This window comes from Ictalurus furcatus, chromosome 3, assembly GCF_023375685.1.
Source record: "Ictalurus furcatus strain D&B chromosome 3, Billie_1.0, whole genome shotgun sequence".
Taxonomy (NCBI): domain Eukaryota; kingdom Metazoa; phylum Chordata; class Actinopteri; order Siluriformes; family Ictaluridae; genus Ictalurus; species Ictalurus furcatus.
Window position 1 is genome coordinate 31,808,681 of NC_071257.1, and position 19,301 is coordinate 31,827,981.

General features: G+C 37.1%; 2 protein-coding genes across 2 annotated transcripts in view; both read right to left on the reverse strand.

Annotated features, from left to right (window-relative positions):
- frem3 (Fras1 related extracellular matrix 3) overlaps positions 1 to 5,984 on the reverse strand; it is a 41,341-nt gene extending 35,357 nt beyond the window's left edge. The window contains exons 1-2 of the mRNA XM_053622071.1: positions 652 to 5,984; positions 394 to 483 (exon numbers count right to left, since the gene is read on the reverse strand). Of these exons, the coding sequence (XP_053478046.1) occupies positions 394 to 483; positions 652 to 5,680 (5,119 nt within the window). The 5' untranslated portion in view covers positions 5,681 to 5,984. The remainder of the gene's footprint in view (positions 1 to 393; positions 484 to 651) is intronic.
- Positions 5,985 to 14,821: 8,837 nt separating this feature from the next.
- The window catches only part of si:dkey-27h10.2 (uncharacterized), a 34,237-nt gene continuing 29,757 nt past the window's right edge, over positions 14,822 to 19,301 (reverse strand). Inside the window, exon 11 of the mRNA XM_053622072.1 lies at positions 14,822 to 15,525. The gene's annotated coding sequence lies outside the window, so the exon portion shown is untranslated. The remainder of the gene's footprint in view (positions 15,526 to 19,301) is intronic.

The following is a 19,301-nucleotide window of genomic DNA, read 5'->3' on the forward strand; positions in this document are numbered from 1 at the left end:
TACCTATGATATTTTGTTTCTTAAAAATATATATATTACGTACTCCATTTTTTTTTTAAACCACGCAAGCTAACCCAATAATAATAATAATAATGAAATATAAAGAATAATCCAATAATAATTTTTAAAAATCATGCATTTTAAAACAATCATCATAGGCAGAACAAACACTTCAGAATACACTTCAGCAGAAATATATTTTTTTAAAAAAATTATGAAATTAATATAAAACCTAACATTAAAATGACTAAATGTGTGTGATTATATATATATATATATATATATATATATATATATATATATATATATATATATATATATATATATATAAAACATCAGAGCATGCAGAAGCTGAGAACTTAACTATTAGATGGAAAGACAAAATATTCTTACCATTGTCTTCCACTGTGAAGTAGAAAATGTCACTTGTGGCATTGGATGCATCAAGTAATACATAGCAGATCTTCATGTCGTCAATATCAGCTATAAAAAAGAAATATTTTTTGCAATTCCAATAAATCTGTTGGTACTCAGATCTAGTTCACATTCAGCTTTTCAGAATGTTTGTAAATATTGTATAATTTGGTTTCTTTCATAAATTAAAATCAATAACAAAGTAGTTATTGCTATGAGTATGATATAACAGCTTACCTTGTGTGAAGGTCTTGATGCTGTCATTGCCCAGAGCAATATTAATGATGAAGCCATGCAGAGGGGCCTCAGAAACATAGTACTTCAAAACTTTGTTTGGGCTATCTCTGTCCTCAGCCTTCAGAGCTTTGCTTGTAATTAAAAATCCGAGATGCCCAGTATGAAGAACCCTGAGTGTCGATGCAGCTTTGTTGACAACAATTTGAGGCATGCCATTGTCCACTGTGTTAATCTGGATGGTCATCATCTGAGGCTTACGTGTCTCATAGACTGTATCCGGGAAAACGTAAAAGTCTGAGTGAGTTCCATCAGTAACAGTGAAGGAGAAGCTGTCCTCATTAGTTTCAGTGCCATCATGCTTATAACTAATTAGGTTCTCATTTAGGTCTTGCTTAGTGAAAGTTGTGATGACCCGAGTCCCATTGTACAGTAGTTGACCATGCACTGGAACCTGAGTAACCACAAAACGTAGTAGATTGTCTGGAGTGTCACGGTCTTCCACAGTCAACTCAAAAGGTGTGATGAGTTTTGTTTCACCCTCTTCCACCATCAATTTGTTAATAGTCAAGACTGGCTTCTTGTTGTCAACGTCAGTGATAGACACCCGGAAAGTCCTGAATACTGGATTGTAACCATCAGTAACCTCAAACTCAAAGCTATCCATCTTCACTTCATCATCAGAAGTGTGTATGTAGTAGATTTTGTTGCCAGCCAGTTGCAACTGGGTGAAGGTGGATATGGGTACACCAGGATGGTCAGTGCTTTCTAGGTGACCCCTGCTAGGAGCACGAGTGATGGTAAAACTAAGGTATTCATCAGGACTATTAATGTCTGTTGTGCTGAGAAGGTCTGTGGTGAGGGTTACTTTGCCTCCTTCTTTGAGGGTCACACCTTTGTTGATGACATCAGGGAAGACCATATCAATACTGCCAATGTTGATATAGAAGTAGCGGTCAATAAGAGGGTTGATACCATCAGTGACATCAAACTTTAGAAGATCACGAATGCCCTCTTGACCAGTGTGGACATATTGAATGAGCTGTTTATCAATTTCATCTTGTGTGAAATTCATTCCAGTGCTTATGTTGCCAATAACATCTCCATGCTTAGTAATTCTCTGAAGGTAGCCTTGGCCAGGACCATAGCGCATAATGTAAGTAAGCTCTTTGTCTTCAGAGTCCAAATCTGTGGCTTTGAGGACTCTGTTGCTAATCACTTTGGTTTCTCCAATTTCAACCTCCAGTCCATCATTAATTGTCATTCTTGGGGTCTCATCATCAACAGGAATAACCATTATCAGAACCTTCTCTTCAACAGTGTGTTTCCCATCAGTGAGTCTAATTTCAAAACTATCCTCTTTGGTTTCAGAGTCATCATGTTCATAAACAATATTAGAGGCCTCTTTGATCTGTTCCAAGGTGAATTTCACTACAGGGGTACTCCCGGTGCTTAACTGCTGGACAATGTTGCCATGTTTGGGATTCTTGATTATCTCAAACTCTAATTCATCACCTGGAATATCTGCATCTGCAGCATTCAAAATTGGAGTGTCTATGACTAAGCTCATGCCTTCCATGACTACAAACTCACGTATAAATATTTCTGGCTTCTCATCATTGGCAGGGATGATGACAATAGGGAAAAAGTGCCTCTCTGAAAAATTAATGCCATCAGAGCAGTGGAAAGTAAACCTGTCTTCCACTGGCTCTACACCTTTATGAATGCTCTGTACATAGTAGATATGGCTGAGACTAACATCTTTGATGTTAAAGGCGGTGATGGCAGTGCCTGCCCTTGACTTTTCTGACCCAGGGGCTGGAGAAATGTTCTCCACATAGCCAGATGTTGGCTGGACTATAATAGTGCAGAGGATATCATCATTATCTGTGTCAACATCTTCAGCTCCAATGTGCTCTAGTGTAATAACATTCTTTTCTCCCTCCACTACCACAAACTGGGCCCCAACACTAACAACAGGGGCAATGCTGTCAATAGGAAGGATGGTGACATGTACACGAACTCCTTGAACTTTGTTACGACCTACCACCCACTCGTCTGACAAGTCCGAGATGGTGAGGTTGAAAGAGTCATGCTCCTTAATTGGTCCAATCTCGCCACTTGTGTGGACGTAGACAACCACACCATTGATAATGTCTTGCTGAGTAAATCGTTCAGCTGGAACACCATTCACCATGATCTCTCCTAGTCTTGGAGGCTCCTCCACTATAAATGTCAGCATTAAATCATCTGTGTCCTCATCCTGGCCCTGGATGACATTGCTGGTGATCTCTGTAGCTCCATTCTCAAGAACATCAATTGAAGCACCTAAAAGACCTGCTGGTAGCATAATAGTTGGGCTCTCATCATCAACTGGCTTGATATTAATTTTAATAATGATGGGCACTTCATGAAAGCCATCACTGACATCAATTTTGATAACATCACTGAGAGATTCTTCACCACCATGGATATAGGCCAGCCGACCACTTTCAATATCTTCTAAAATGAATGTCTCTCCATTAGACATATCAATTCCTAAATACTGTAGCTGCCCATACGTGGGAATTTGAATCACTTTAAAGATAATATTCTCATTCTCTGTGTCCTGATCAGATGCATTCAGTTCATTTTTAGTTATTATGTAAGTACTTCGCTCCAGTACAGTAAAACCAGTATTTGTGATTACAGGAGGCTTATTGTCAACCGGCTGCAAAAATATTGTGAACAAGCCATCAGCTGAGTTACCTGCAGTGTCCTCAACAACAAAGGTGAACTGAACCACTTTGGGAGTGATACCCAGTTCCTGGTCAGGGGGTTTGTATGCTATTTTATGGTGATTTACCTGAGCTTGAGTAAATTCAGTAATGATGGTGTCAGGACTGTCAGTAAGTACAATGGCTCCAAGAGGCACTGGATTGTTTTCATCTATATCTTTTGGGGGCTTAATGATGATATACTTGAGATCCCGGTCATCACAGTCCAGGTCTGTATAGCGAAGAAACTTCTTTCTAAAAAATGTCAACTCATATTCTTTAACTGTCATGTGCAGAGTAGTGTCTGGGTAAAGTGATGGTGGTATATCATCTACTGGATGGATTTTAATGGTGAACGTGTGTTCTCCTGATTGGTTTGGGGGGTCATTATCATCCTGAACTCTGAAGACAAACTGGTCAGTGACAGTGGTGGTGCTGTGTGGACCTTTGTGGCGGTAAAACAGTTTCCCATCAAGAATATCCTGCTGGGACCATTCTGTCACCACCTGTTCAAACATTTCATCTGCCTCACTAAACTTCCAAGAAGAAGTATCTGCAGGGGGCTCCACTTGTCTAAGAAGCAGTTCACCAATGGTTGAATAAGGCTCCTCCAGTATAAATTTAATAGTTGAATCCTCTGAGTCTATGTCAGTAGCACTCAAAATAAACGGTGAAATTTGCATCATTTCATTCTTGAACAGCACAATACCAGTGTTAGCATTAATGATGGGAGGCTCATCATCAGTAGGGGCGATTGTAATGGGAAACAGAAACTCCACTTCATTTTTTCCATCTGTCATTCGAAATATGATGTTGTCACTGTAAGTATCACTTCCATCATGTTGGTATATCACAATGCCAGAATCTAAATCAGCAGGTGTAAAGAATTTTCTGCGAGATCCTAACACTGTCATCTCACCATGTTTCAAGCCATCAATTACAGTAATCTTCACATCTTCCAGGTTATCCTCATCACTGATTTCAAGATTCTGAGAACTAGAAAGAGGCCTTGACTGACCCTCAAACAGCAACTGGCCCGTGTTCTTGGTCGCTACTGGGGCTAAAGTGTTCATTGGTTTCACGACAATCATAAATGCAAAGGTATCAGACACAGCCCCATCAGTATCAACTATCTCAAATTCAATCTGAAAAATCCTCTCTGCATCTGAATCTTCAGAGGGTGGCTTATAGGCAATTTTTAGATCTTTTATATCTCTTTGATAAAACGAAGTGATTGGCAAATTATGGTTATCTGTGCTGATAATATATCCTTGTTGATGGCCTAGGGGAGATGTTATGTTAAATATTAAATCATCAGGAAGTGATTCTACATCCTCAGCTGCCAGCATATCAGATGTTATGGCAGTCATTACAAACTGATCTACCTCCATCATCATCATAGCTATAAAGCTGGCTTTTGGAGGTGTGTTTTCAACACCTTCTTTTATTCGGACCATAATCTGGAAGTGCTCTTGCTGAATAGTATTACCATCATTATCTTGTACTTCCACTAACATTGGTATGTAATCTCTGTTAGGAGATTTAGTGGTGGCAGTATGCTGGTATCTTATACCTTTTTTGACAAACTCATCACAGTCAATCATCTGTCCATTAACAGAGTTGTCTGAAAGAGTGCCATACCTGGGAAGGCCACCTGTTCCAACCAGTGTGGCCACCTTGCACTTTGTGACACCATCCTCAAAAGCAAACTCCAGGCCCTTTTTATCAATGGGGTTGCTTTGACCGTTAAGCTTTTCCACAACAAGAGGCATGTTACGAGTTAAGATCTCCAGCTGCTGGAAGACAACCTCTACCTCGAGCATGAAAGGGATGACCACAGTGTCTGTATGGGAGTCATACCTTAGCTGTAGCTTCACCTGGTCCTTACTTGGACTCCGTGAGCCAAAATGAGTGTATTTCACTTCCTTAGCTCCAAACTCACATGGGAATTTCTTGGGAGTCAGCATTCCAGGTCTTTGTGCCAGTGGGTCATTGTCTAGTACTGTGATGTGGCAACGATCTCCTGGTTTCACTTCAGTGACAAGGTCATTGATAGGATCCAAATAAACAGAGCGTCCAAAAGGAACTCTAATCCCATTGGTGGCCACCAAGATGGTTTCAGCGTTAGGTCCAGATCGGTGCCTGTAATGGAAAGCCGAATCAGAAGGATCTGCTTGCACTGTGCAGAAGCAAAGACCTAATGAAAACAAAACAAGGAGGCACTTCAGAAGTGTCTGGGTTCCACAAAATCTTGTCCTTTGCAGACAACCAGCCATGTTTAGAGCTAGCTGCACTGCAGTCTTGAAAGTTGCTTGCCAAAATAGACCTGTTTCAATCTCCAGCAAGAGGTCTCCCAGAAAATTTCCTCTGTTGAATCACGTCAAACTTGGACTGTGCTCTCCCAGTGGTGTCCCTCTTCTCTCTGCCTCACTCTCCCTCTGCACTTACTCATTCATTCACACAGCACAAGTGAACTCCTCCTGCTGAAGCAGCACAGGTAATACTTAAGCAGAAACACAGTGACAGCGCAAGACTCCACCCTCAGAGCAGCCTCTCTCATGACTAATTTAAGGCAGCAACTTTGACAGCCCCCCTCAGTATGGCATTCATCCCCACCCACCCACTGCCCTTCTCTAGAGACAGGGATTTAAAGGACTTTCATGAACTTTGAAGCAGCAACTATTAAAAAGAGTTTGTGATGCACATAGAAAAGTACTTCATTCATGTTATGTTACGTTATGCATTCTCTAATGTTAATGTAATATATTTTTTGTTTACACCACAGCATTGTTGAATGCACACATCTAATTGGTTAGAAGGTGTTGACAAATTTTCCATAACAGCAGCTCTGACAATAGTCCCAGCTGCAAGGTTAATATCAATGCATTAATTCTAATATGTTATTTCTTCTATAGTAATAACATACTACACATCAAACAGAATAAACATGCGTAACTCTTGATGTACTGAAGTTTTCTGTGAGGAGATGTTTATTTAACATTTATAAAAGTCTCCAGTGTCAGGGCTTTGCAATAATCCGAGGGAGAGCTGTAACATTTTCCACATAGAGAAGTCCTTCAGGGTGGTGGGCTTTGATTTGTGGTTTATCAGTAACAATACAAGCTGCATTTGTTTGTCTTATTTACTTCAAGAGAGAGACAGAGCATCCCACAACCTGATGGTTGATTATTTTCCTAACACACCATCCCCTGCTGATTACTGACTGTTACTTGTTTATGTGTAATAATTACATCACTTCACATTAGTGCTATCTTAGAGCTACCTTAACCATTTAAATCGGTCTGTGTATATGATTATTTAGCCCACTGCCGGATTTAAAGGACCCATGTCTTTCATCAGCTGTCTAATTAAAGTGCTTCTAAAGCTATATAAATGGCATAAGGCATGTAACTATACCATTAGCATAGTTTCTACCATTTCTTTTTGCATTAAACATGACCTTATCCTAAAACAGTGATAGTGATAGTGTTTCTTGAGTGGAATCCAATGTGCTCAGACATCCTGGGTTAGAATCATTTACCATTTTCCATATTTTCATTAGTTACAGATCAGTAGTACTCAAGTCCTTCAGAAAGATTATTTTTTTCCCCCCTTTCTCTTCCTGGTATTAATTAGAAACCTGATAATTTGCTGACTGGTCAATAAGGGTGCTAAACTGTGCTGGAAGTTAAGAAAGCTAGGCAGATTTTTTCACACTGTAGCCTATGGCTATGTCATGAGAGGTCACTAACTGGGGACGTGTCAGTCTTGCAGCTCTCTCAAATAAACTCAACTGGCAGTAGCTGATGGCACAGGTGAACAAAAACACCAAGGTACTGTGGATTATTGACATATAAACTAGACACAAATTAAATGGGAAAATAAACTTGAGGGGCATTTATTTCTTTTGCTGGTATGTTTTGTTACCACTTGTCTCTTTAGAGAAAAGCATCACTGCAAATCAATACTGCAGTTCTTCTGACATTATTACCTTTATCAAATGATGAAACATTTCTATCCTGATGGGTGTGGTCTCTTCCAGGATGACTCCACCCCCATCCACAGGACACAAGGATTAAAATTATGTACTATGGCCTTCACAGTCACAGGATCTCAACCCAATTGCACAACTATGGGAGATTTTGGAACGGTGTGTTACATCATTACCTCCATCATCAAAACTCCAACTGAGGGAATATGTTTTGGAAGAACAGTGCTCATTGCACCAATACAGTTCCAGAGACATGGAGAAATTATGTTAAGGTGCTTTGAAGCTGTTCTGGTGGCTCGTAGTGACCCAATACCTTACTACCACATAAGTTACATTTAACATCTTATTTTGGTAAAGCTTATTTGTCCCTTAAAGACAAATATTACATGTGAGCATAAATCTTTTTGTTGTTGTTGTTGTTGTTTTTTGTCTGTACTAACAGTTATTACTAATTTCATTTTCTATATACACTGTATATTGAAGTCATGTTAAGCATGCATCACTGAAAGATATTTTGAATCATGTAACACATTATTTATCAAACATATGGCATCAGCACATGTTTGACCAGGTTCAGGAATCAGAGTAACCCGAACAACCCTGTTACCCTTTTTAACCAAATACCTCTCATATAATTTTATTCCTAGTAAGTCCAAATATATCCTTTGCGGTTGCTGTCACTGGGGATGAGATTTAAATATGTGCAGTGCCTAAAAATGGAAATCCTGTATTGCTGTCAGGACAGAAAAGACTTTATCCCATAACATGACACATGATCTTGAACACCAATACAAGCCCCCAGCATCCAGAGCAAAGAAGGACAACTATTCATCCATCGGTCCTGAATATATGCACATTTAAAAAGATCTACCATGCAAAAAAAAAAAAAAAAAACATTCTCCTTCCATCATTTTGATCTGATGTGACTCAGTGTGAACTAAAAATGATGAAAATTGGGCTAGATATTTGAGATTACACACTGTCACACTGTCCATGGAAACTCGAAGGTCGCATCAAGATAAAAATACACTCTTTCCATTTATGGAGCAGTGTTTCAAATAGACATGGCAACCGGGGCCAGCCTCACAAATTATTATAATTAAAACATGGTGAATATTTTTATTTTGGTCATTGTTTTCATTATTTTCATTCATTTATTGCCATATTTTAGTACATTTTACTCCCAAGATAAACAATTCAGAATATTCAAAAGTACATCTTGAGTATATTAATTATAACAGTTTATATAATTAAACCATTTGATGACAGATATCATTATCAAAAATAGCTTAAATTATTTCATTACTTCAATTCCATGTCTTAATTATTCAGCTGCTATGTTGGTGCTGTGCTGATTTTCTACATCTTCTTTTATTACTTTTTTGTGGACCCTTAATGCCATGAAAACTATGGCTATACATTATGCATAGCTTAATTTTAAACACAACTGAACAATGTGGAGCACGAAGCATTATCATATGATACCTTTAGTGAAGGGTGAAGAAATAAAGGGTACTCCTTTATTTATTCTACTGCATGGTTGGGACTACTCTGTTCTGTTCTTAGCAACGCTTGTGAAAGCCCCCCTGTTAGCATAGTCAGAATACCCAGAATGCTTTTGGAGTTCAGTGCATCTATTTTGCTACTTTGCTAAAATAACCTTTGGTGTACTCTTTACTTATGACCGGTCAAGCTCCTAATGTGGACACACATTCCTACTGCTAGTCTCCTGAACTGCAGAAAGTTTAGTATCTAGCTTTTTGTTTAATACCCAATCTAAGATTTAAAAAGAATTGTTTTGTGTACAGTTTTTTTCTTTACACACAGGCTCTTTAGGGTGCTTTCACTCTTGCAATTTTTGTTCCAGAAACATACTAGCTGGAAGGCCTTTTGTGCTCATATGAAACAAACAAACACACAACAAGAATCTATAGCAATGCTTTTACCAATCATATATAGTATCAACTGACTAACTAGTATAGGTTGTTATGTACATTGATTATTATCTGTGTAATAAATATGAAATAAGATTGTTAGGAGGTTGAAGGATGTTGAGGAGGTTGTTTGCCTTTGTTGTAGCTTTGGAGGCAGAAAATGAAGAGAATTTGACATAATGTCACATTGTGTACCACTGAATGTAACAAGTAACAAGGCTTGGTTTTTCATGTTTGACTTCATAAAAAAGTGGTAGGACTGTACTGAGTGCTTTTGTGAAAAGCTGATTTTTGGTTCAACTTCCACGCCACTGTGATAAAAAAAAAAAAAAAAAAAAAAGACTGTGACAGTGCTTTTTAAAATCATTCGTTTTCCGTCCACCTTGCAGGCGCTTCCTGTAGGATTACATGCCAAGTGTGAAAGCTGCAGGAAATCCTATAAGGAAATGGCATCATGTGTTACCATGTATATCATGTATATTACAAAATATAAACAGAATATGGTATATACAATATTTTACATCTGTTGTAATCTCTACACAAAATGGACTGGATTTTGAAAATTAAACATGTAAGCCTTATATAAACCTTTGCCATTTTCCAAGACTACCATTTTCCAAATTTCCATCACCAAAAAGTATGATGCACTTAACATAAATTGAAAATAGTCTGAAGATGAAAGCTTGTGTTTGTTGATGTTTAAATACAGTATTGTCTTTAGGCTGAGATTATTATTATTATTATTATTATTATTATTATTATTATTATTATTATTATTTATTTGTTTGTTTGTTTGTTGTTTGTTTGTTTATTTATTTATTCAAAAACCTAAGTAACCATTGGATAGAATACTTTTTATTGCCCCTAGGAATATAAATTTTATTTTAAAAATTAAGAAGCAAGGTCCATATTGTTGTGTTGAAGTATGGCTGTAGTGCTTCCACCTGCAGAGATCAGTTGAGCATACGTGTCACTGCCTTACACGATGATAAAAAGAAAACCACTACTTCTGCTGAACCCCTATCCCCTGCAGTTATAGCACAAGTATGCTAATATGCACATCAATGCAGTGATGTTGCCAATGCAGTCATGGTGGATGGTGATATTGTCAGCTATGGTCAAATGAACATGCATGTCAAGCTTGTTGAAAGGTAAATGTCTGCCATTCAACACTTGTCACCTGTAGAAACATTTAAAAAATCCTTTAAAGACCTAAGGTTGGTCATATAGAGACCTCCTTAGGCTAAATGAGAATGGTATTGGAAAATAACCATGCTCTTTATAATGATCTTTAATCTTTATGTTCTTGGTCAAAACATAATAATCATGTTTAAGGGTCGTGTTTATATTATCATAATCCGGGTTGTTTTCTAGTAAGGTAAATTAAGTATGGAATAAAACACTAGGGCACATGCTGTTATAAGAAAGTAATCCATAATGTGCATTATTTTCCTATAAGAGCACATCCTGAAGTGTTTTATTACTCTTATAGCACAGCAATATGCCAACAGCAGACACTCCTCTGTCATGAAGACTTTCTTGTGATGGAAAACATATTATTACAAAGTGCTAACACTGGAGACTCCTTCCATAAATGTTAAATAAACATCTCCTAACAGAAAACTTCACCAGGTTCAGGAAATCAACAGTTCTATGTTATTAAACGGTTTGTAGATGTAAACCAAAAAGGTAATGTTACTATGTTACCTTCTTGGAGTATCTCATGTTTCTTCTCCCACCTGCCATCAGGAAAAATTGATGTAACAGATATTTTAAAATAAATGTTACAACTGTATTTCGACAAGTTATAAACACTGGGCCAATGTGATGTAACATTGCTAGGTAACAAACATAACATGAGAGTTAAATTGCCTTGACCAAACTTTGTTTGGAATATTATTCACATAACATTTAAATTTTTGGTAACTCCAGAGTCACATTGGTCACGGTATTTTCCCAGCTCAGGGTCTGCCAAAGGCCTGAAAATTTTGTTGCCATGGCACACTCAATATCTGACTCTGATTACACACAACTATTTTTGTATAAATAGTTTTAGAATGGTTACAGGCAGGCGTGAACCATGCTCTGAATGTCAATCCAGGGCAAGGCTTTACTGCCCCATGTCCTGAAAGCCCCAGCAACGTCACTAACACCTCAGCCTACACCTCTCTCTACCACAGAATAACTCTCCCCCAGTAAGGAGGGTAACACTTTCTCTTTGCTTTCGCACGTTGCAGCATCTGAACCATTCACCACTGTAAATATACACACTGTATAAATAGAGGATCCTGGGATACTTTACCCATTTGGATCAAGAGGTTGGAGAGCTAGGAAAATTCTGCCTGTGCCAGCCTGCTGGCACCGATCTCACAGTGCTGCGGTCTTCTCTGCATTCCTCTGCTCCCTCCTTTCTTATTACCTATCCAGAGTCATGTCCATGGTCGTTCAAACACACCCCAGTCTTCTGCATGTTGGATCAATCTGCTTGGGTGTTATCATGACCAGATTTAATAAGGAGCCATTTAGGAACCAGAGCTCAAATATAACAGCTTGGTAGAGTTTAATTCTGCTATAAAAGCTATTGAATAGACCTATTCCTCACCACTGTCCAATTCTCGTTTCTAATTGGTCAGAAGGTGGAGATTACGTTTTTATAGCAGCAGTTCTGACCCTAGTTCTGGCTGTAATTCAAATCACAGGTTTATTTAATGTGGTCTTTCTAATATGTTATTGTTTCTATAGTAACCACTAATTCACATGTCTTTGTATGTTGGACACACCACATAAACTATACCTGATAATTAAAAAAAAAAAAAAAGTTTTAGTATTTAACAAGAAAATGTATAATCTTTGATATGGTGAAGTTTTATGTAAGGAAATGGTTATTTATTTATAACCATTATGGAAGAATTCTTCACCGTCAGTGTTTTCTGAAGGTCAGTAAGATTTCCACCATGGGAAAGTGTTCACAACAGAAAGAGACTTCCGAAGAGAGAAAAAAGAGCCTAGTGAGATAACAACTGTTATACACGCAATAAGTTGGCAGTTCATTCTCCTCTTCTGGTGCATTGTCTTCTTTTCTCATTGTATAAAACACTGATGATTAGCATTCACATCAAAAAGGCCTAAAATCATGAACATTTTGCGTTTAATGTTTCTCTCTCCACATCATGATGTGCACTATTTACCAGTGTACTTAGATTGGAATTTTTTTTTGTCCTAAAGTGGCAGCTAATACCGGTCTTTTAGCACTGTGGTGGGGGTTTGCTTGCACCTGGATTTTATGTTAGGTGCTGCAGAGGAAGACTGAAAGCATTTAAAGAGACACAAAACGAGAGGTGAGAGAGAGAGAGAGAGAGAGAGAGAGAGAGAGAGAGAGAGAGAGAGAGAGTATGAATCAGATGTTACTTTTTCTGAATATCACAATGAGAACCGTTTGAGGTGATGTGCCAAAATATTTATCTCTTCCAGTATGCTGTTTTCATGTAAATCTCAGTGTGAGTGCTGCTATGATGCTTTTCTTAAAGCCACGAATAGGAGGATAGCATAGGATGATGTGAAACTCATGGGAGTGCTACAAATACGGTAGTGTCAATGGCAAAATATAAATCAATCATGCTAATGTTTTCATTTTTATTACCTTAAGCTCATTTTGAGGCACGTTTCTGTTTATGTGAGCCGGTTTTCTGCATGAAAACATAAATCATTTCTTTTAATTGCAGGTCTATCGTTTGAGGATCTTCATCGTTATCACTCAGTCTTTTATAGAATTTAAGCAATATTTTATTAGGCATTCAGTGTGGCAACTTATTATGTTAAAAGGCTAAACATACACTGAGTAAAACTGGCTTAAAAGCAACTTTAATCAATCATATTCACAAACCTGAACAACAAAGCAATAAGCATTTCCATTAACAAACCTAATGCAGCTCTAGGATCGAGTCCTGTACAATATTACAAAGTTGAATACAAGTTTCCCACCCTGCACAGCCAAGAGGAGACACCTCATATAGCAAACAGAGACAGCTTGTAAGTTACTATCTAAACTTCTTATCAGCTATAAACCATGGAAGTGGTTTTATGACTTCTTGCCTCACAGCAAACTGTCTCCCAGAAGCCACCATATAGAGCAGATATCTGTTTGCAACAATTTCTAATAAAAGTTTGGAGCTCTGAGACTACTACTTCCTGAAAGAAAAAGAAACGAAGTGACAAATATCAAATAACCAAATATCGGCCTGATGATCATGTTTAACTTGCTCACCGCAAGATACTGGATATATTGGCATGATCCAGGGTCACTGAGTTTAATATGTCACAAATATAGGTGCAACGTGTCTCCCAGTTTGAACCAGTGGACTTAATAGTGGTATTAACTATAAGTAAAACTAACCTATAATTACATATACCTATTGAGTTCAAGGTTATATACAGAATATTTAATGTTTAATACACAACCAAATGTTATACACATATACATCCAACACATTACAAAAAGTAAATTTGAGAACAGAAAGACAAGGTTTATAAGACACACCTATAGTAATGCATTAAAAAAGTAATAGGAAGTAAAATTACAGAAAAAGATAGTCATTGTAATACATAAAAAGTAAACGAAAGTTACATTACGGCAAAGAAATGACATGCTTATCTGAAAATACCACAATACTCTTGAATTCTCAGGTCAGATATTGATTAGTTTTCAATAACAGCAGCTCTGAGACAATCAAAGACAAATAAAAGGTTTCCATAGACTTTAGATTTGTATGTTGGACAGAAATGGATTTTAAAATGGATTTTCCAAGTGTGTTTAATGGGTTATATGGTGAAGCCTTTGAGGAGATTTCTATTTAGCATTTTTGAAAGGAGTCTCTAGTGTCTAGCTCTTTGTAACACTCAGAGGTACGTTTCCCAACATGTGGAAGTCTTCATAACAGAGGCTTTGTGGTTTATTAGTAGCATGAAAACATGCATTTCTTCTTTAATTCATCAAATTAACTTCAAGAGAAAGAAAGAAAAAAGATGTGAGAAAATGACTATTTATAATATTTACATTCATTAAATGTAACTAAAAAGGATTTAAAAGTTTGATGTCATTCTTTAATACATAAAAATTTTAATAATTGGGAAATTGCCTCGGGACTTGCTGTTAAAGGAAAATTAATCAACTTTGGAGGTGTAATGCATCACGTTAACCTCATCATGTTTTATTTCTTAACTATAAATACCTATGTAGAATGTGCATTAAAAGTTAAATGATACATAAAATGTTTGAAAAAGAGGAAACAGTTAGTATTCAGTGTGAAGAAGAATGAGCTGTACTGATCATGTCAACGTTTGATCAAGTAAACCTACCTGATCTCCAGTTTAGAGAGACATGAAAAGTATTCAATTTTTGCATACTATTTACAATCTTTTTTTGTTATTGTTGTTTAAATATCCAAACAGTCTGGTGCAAGTAAGAAGTGTGAAACAATAGCTTCTGAAATATCTACGTTTATAAATACTTTATTAGTCCTGTGTATGGATTAGGTATAGGATATTTCCATTTATGTGCATACTGTATATAAGTACATTGTATGATAATCATAAATAACCTCACAATAATACAAATTGCATTAGGTTTGAAAGTGTTCATTAATTAAAAAAAAAAAAAAATCCTTGATTCGTTTTTTCTTTTAATTGAAGTAACATGCAAAGACACTAAAACACAATTTTGACAAGTACACTATAGGTTCAAAAGTATGTGGACAATTCTACTGGGAATTTGTGTTCATTCAGACACAAGAGCATTAGTGAGGCCAGGCACCCATGTTGGGTGAGGAGGCCTGGCAGGCATTTGGAGTTCCAATCTATTACAAAGGTGTTCAGTAGGATCTGTGCGGGCCACTCGAGATCTTGGCAAACCATGTTTTAATGCACCTCACTTTATGCACAGGGGTTTTGTCATGCTGGAACAGGCTTGTACCTCTTAGTTCCAGTGAATGAAAATCTTAATGCTACAGCATACAAGCACACAATAGAGATTTGTGTGCTTCCAGCTTTGTGGCAACAGTTTGGGGAAGAACTACACATGGGTGTTATGGTCAGGTGTACACATATTTTTGGTTATATTGTGTGTGTATATTTCATTTCTGCATACTTTCCTTCTTTTTCCTCCATTTCTGTAAGTTCTGTAAGACATGTCCTCTTTGGTCTGTAGGGAAAAGAAAGAATAGTTATTAGTTGAAGTTTTATTATGACATTTACTTATAGAATTCACTGGAGATAAGCAAATCTCCTAAGCTCAGAATTAAGCAATATTTACATTTATACATACATTTATTTAGCAGATGCCTTTATTCAGAGCTAATTACAGAAGCTATGTATTTTGTTGTTGTTGTTGTTGTTGTTGTTGTTGTTGTTGTTGAATGACCTTGATAAATGATGAAACTTGGTCAAGGGACTGAGTGAATCTGCTCATAAAGATGTTCAAAAATGGTTACATTTGCACCTATTGGTTTGTAATGGTTACATTACAAACATGTACACCTACCTACTACACGTTCAGTAGTACACCTGATACTGTCTTCTCAACATAATAATGTACTGCAAGTACACTTTTGGGTTATTTATCCAAATTGTTGAAGATCTGGTTGTTCTTCAAGTCCGCATTATTCCCTGCTGTGAATTTCAAATTTTGTATGCATAGCCCCATCCTCAAATACCCTTCTGTTTCTCACAAAATGTTACCTTTGTCTTTTGACCCTCGAATGTAACCATCTGTTTGAGAGATTAAAGCAACTGAAAGAAGTTGTCCTGAAGAGTAAGCTAGCATTGCACATTCACAATATGTGATTTTTTTTTTTTTGTGAATGGACCCACATTGCTATTGGGACTTTAAATTAAGAATTCCCATTGATATTAAAGACTAACCTCATTCATAAATCAGAACAGGTATTGTGATAATAATAATAACCAATCATGATTAGTCATTTAATTAGTTAAATACTAATAATGTCTTCAAATATACATAATGCAGCTGCTACTGACTTGTTCTTAGTTGGAAGTGAACAGTACAGAATACTGAGCTAGAAGCAGAGATAATGATCAGACCAGCTTTGACCCAGGAAAGTGAGCAGCAGATGAAAAACCTAGCATTCCTCAGGGGATTTATTAAGGTGGGAGAAACCTGGGGGATAATCCAAGAGCCATGTTCAAATAACCTGCTCTCACCTTATACTCGGCTCTGGCCATAGGCATTAGGTTTCATTGATTGGATTTATTGGGTTTGGTCTGGAACTGGAAACTTTTAATAAAGTGACTAATTAAATCTCTTTTGTTTCTTTTTTGGCTTTATGGCCTAAAACAGTCGGGTCCAGGGATGTAAGTGCAAAGGAATCACAAGGAACTGAAGGATGACTATTTAACGCCAAAGCGGGGTTTGGGGCTGCATGTCTTACTGATATTACATTTACCAATATGTAAAGTTTCCTTCACAGCAACCTCTATGCACTTTTAACATGAATACAACTTATACAAGTTACTTAGAAAACATTTTTTCGCCAATAACTACACTTTACCTTGAGATGTGTATATTCATTCAAATATTTCAAAAGATATTATTTTTGTATTGATGTGTGAATCCACTTAACATGACATTCTTGAAAGATCCTTTTCACATGAATCATACATTATCGGTTTGAAAAAGAAAAGAAAAAATCTTTTTTAAATTAGTGTCCCTCTTTTACTAAACTCTGTTACCTGAACACAATCACCTCTATGAAATATTTGGAATATCCCACAAGTCACATGCACAACAGGAAGTTTCTTCACCTGAATTTCCTGAAGATCACAAGAAGGGGGAAAGTAACTTCTGTCAACCCTTTTTCCTTTATGTTCAATTATATTGTGACATTGACTGATTAGGACACTTTGAAAGAATAAAATTGGAAAAAACTGAATAATTTTTTTTTTAATAATATATTGTTCACTCCCGCGACCCTGTAAAGGAGTAAGCGGTTGAAGATGGATGGATGGATGGATGGATGGATATTGTTGACTCCATATTTGCAAATAGAATAGAATAAGTGATCTTAGATTGAATGTTGGATTAATTAATTCATTAATTAAGCTGGTTAATCATTGAATCACCCAAAAGCTTGTAGTGCAGTGCTGTACAGGATGAGCTTTTCTAATGTTTTATTTATTTATTTATTTATTTATTTTTTTTATCAAAGCACAATCCCAACAGTGATCTGATTGCCATGTACAGTAAATAACTGTACCAAAAGGTATCAGTGCACCTGGAAGACTTGTTGAGCTTCAGTACTTAACTGTTGGTTAAGAAGCTTTGAGCTGGACTGATTAAATATCTTTTCATTGTTTTGTGCACGGATATCTGCTTCCCAATCAAAAAATTTAATGAGAAATAATATTTGAATATATAACAACCCTTCCGCCACATGATCTTGAATGCACTAGCTTTTGCAGTTGACCTCCTCCATGCTATTCAGGAGCTTGAAAGAAGAAGGGACCTAGTGTTGGTGATTTCTGGGCTCGAGCTGTCAGTGCTGGCATGTGGAATGTGGCCGTGATGTACAGGGCTGATATGGGCAGAAGGAGTCGTCTGTCTTTCAGCGCCCATGTGATCATAGCTTGCCCTGCTATGATGCACACAGCAGGACATGAACTCTGAGGGTCACTGCAGAAGAGTATCTAATAGAGGTTTGGAATCTACATCTTTCTCTAATAACTGAGCCAGTAAAAAGCATTATTTTGGTGAAGTTAGAACCTTAACATACTGATATGCTATGAACACCATGAAAAGAATGACAATCTGACACATAACTATTTAATTGACAGTCGGTCTACCAGGAATTTTCATGAGTAAGGAGAAAACTAGAGGAACCAGAGGAAACCCATGAGGGTAGAGCTTATGTCCAAACCTCCACATAGACAGTATTCAGAGTAGGGATTAAACCTTGTTCTCTGGAGCTGTGAAGCACCAACACTATCTAGTGCACCATCGTACCACACACAGCACTGTGAACAGGTGAATCTAACAGCCAGTGTCACTGAGAGAAGAATACTGACTTTAAATAGAGGTCAGACTGGCTTAACACTGAGATGGTGATGTGATGGTATTAGCTCATACACTAGCTCATAAAACTATGCCCTGTGGGGATCATTACTCCTTAAACAAAACCTCTTCCAGCGCTGCAGGCTACAGGAGGATCTTCTCTGACAGGCTACTAAAATAAATCATATTAATATGTCTGCATACACTGAGTATGTATTTGGGGCCCTGATTTTACTACAATCCCAAATAATGAGTACTAGGATGCACTTGGATGCAAATGCAGGGCTTTACTGGAATGCTCAAGCAACTCAAAGCAAAGTAAAAACTGTAATGCAGGCACAAGCTCAGGTGATCAACAAAACAGACTTAACTAGGCAGAGACCAAATTGCAAAAAATTGCAAAATAATAATAATAAAAAAACCTTTAAGGAACAGCTTTACCTCTGACTGTAACAAAGCAGTGACACTGGAGACTCCTTCCATGAATGCTAAATAAACATTTCCTTACAGAAAACTTTACACATATTTTTTCCAAACAATTGTTCATGTGGTGAATTCACCATACAAATCCCTGCATACATTATTAAAAACAATAACATAAAAAACAATAACATATTAGAATGAGTGCATTACTATAATGATTTGCCTTGCAGCTGGAACTACTGTTAGAGCAGCTGTTATAGAAAAGGGCTCAATGTTCAATATATAGAGCAAGTGCCCCGTAGCTATAGAATAAACCTGCAAGACATTAAAAAGTTGGGGAAAGCTATGTAATGTGCAGTTTGCTTACATCTGGAATGCCACATGTCTGTCAATTACAAATCAAAGCAAATAGCTTCTCAGAGAGAATAATATAAATATGAAAACTCTAGCCTCTGGGAAGAATATGGACATGCCTATCAATGCTCTCT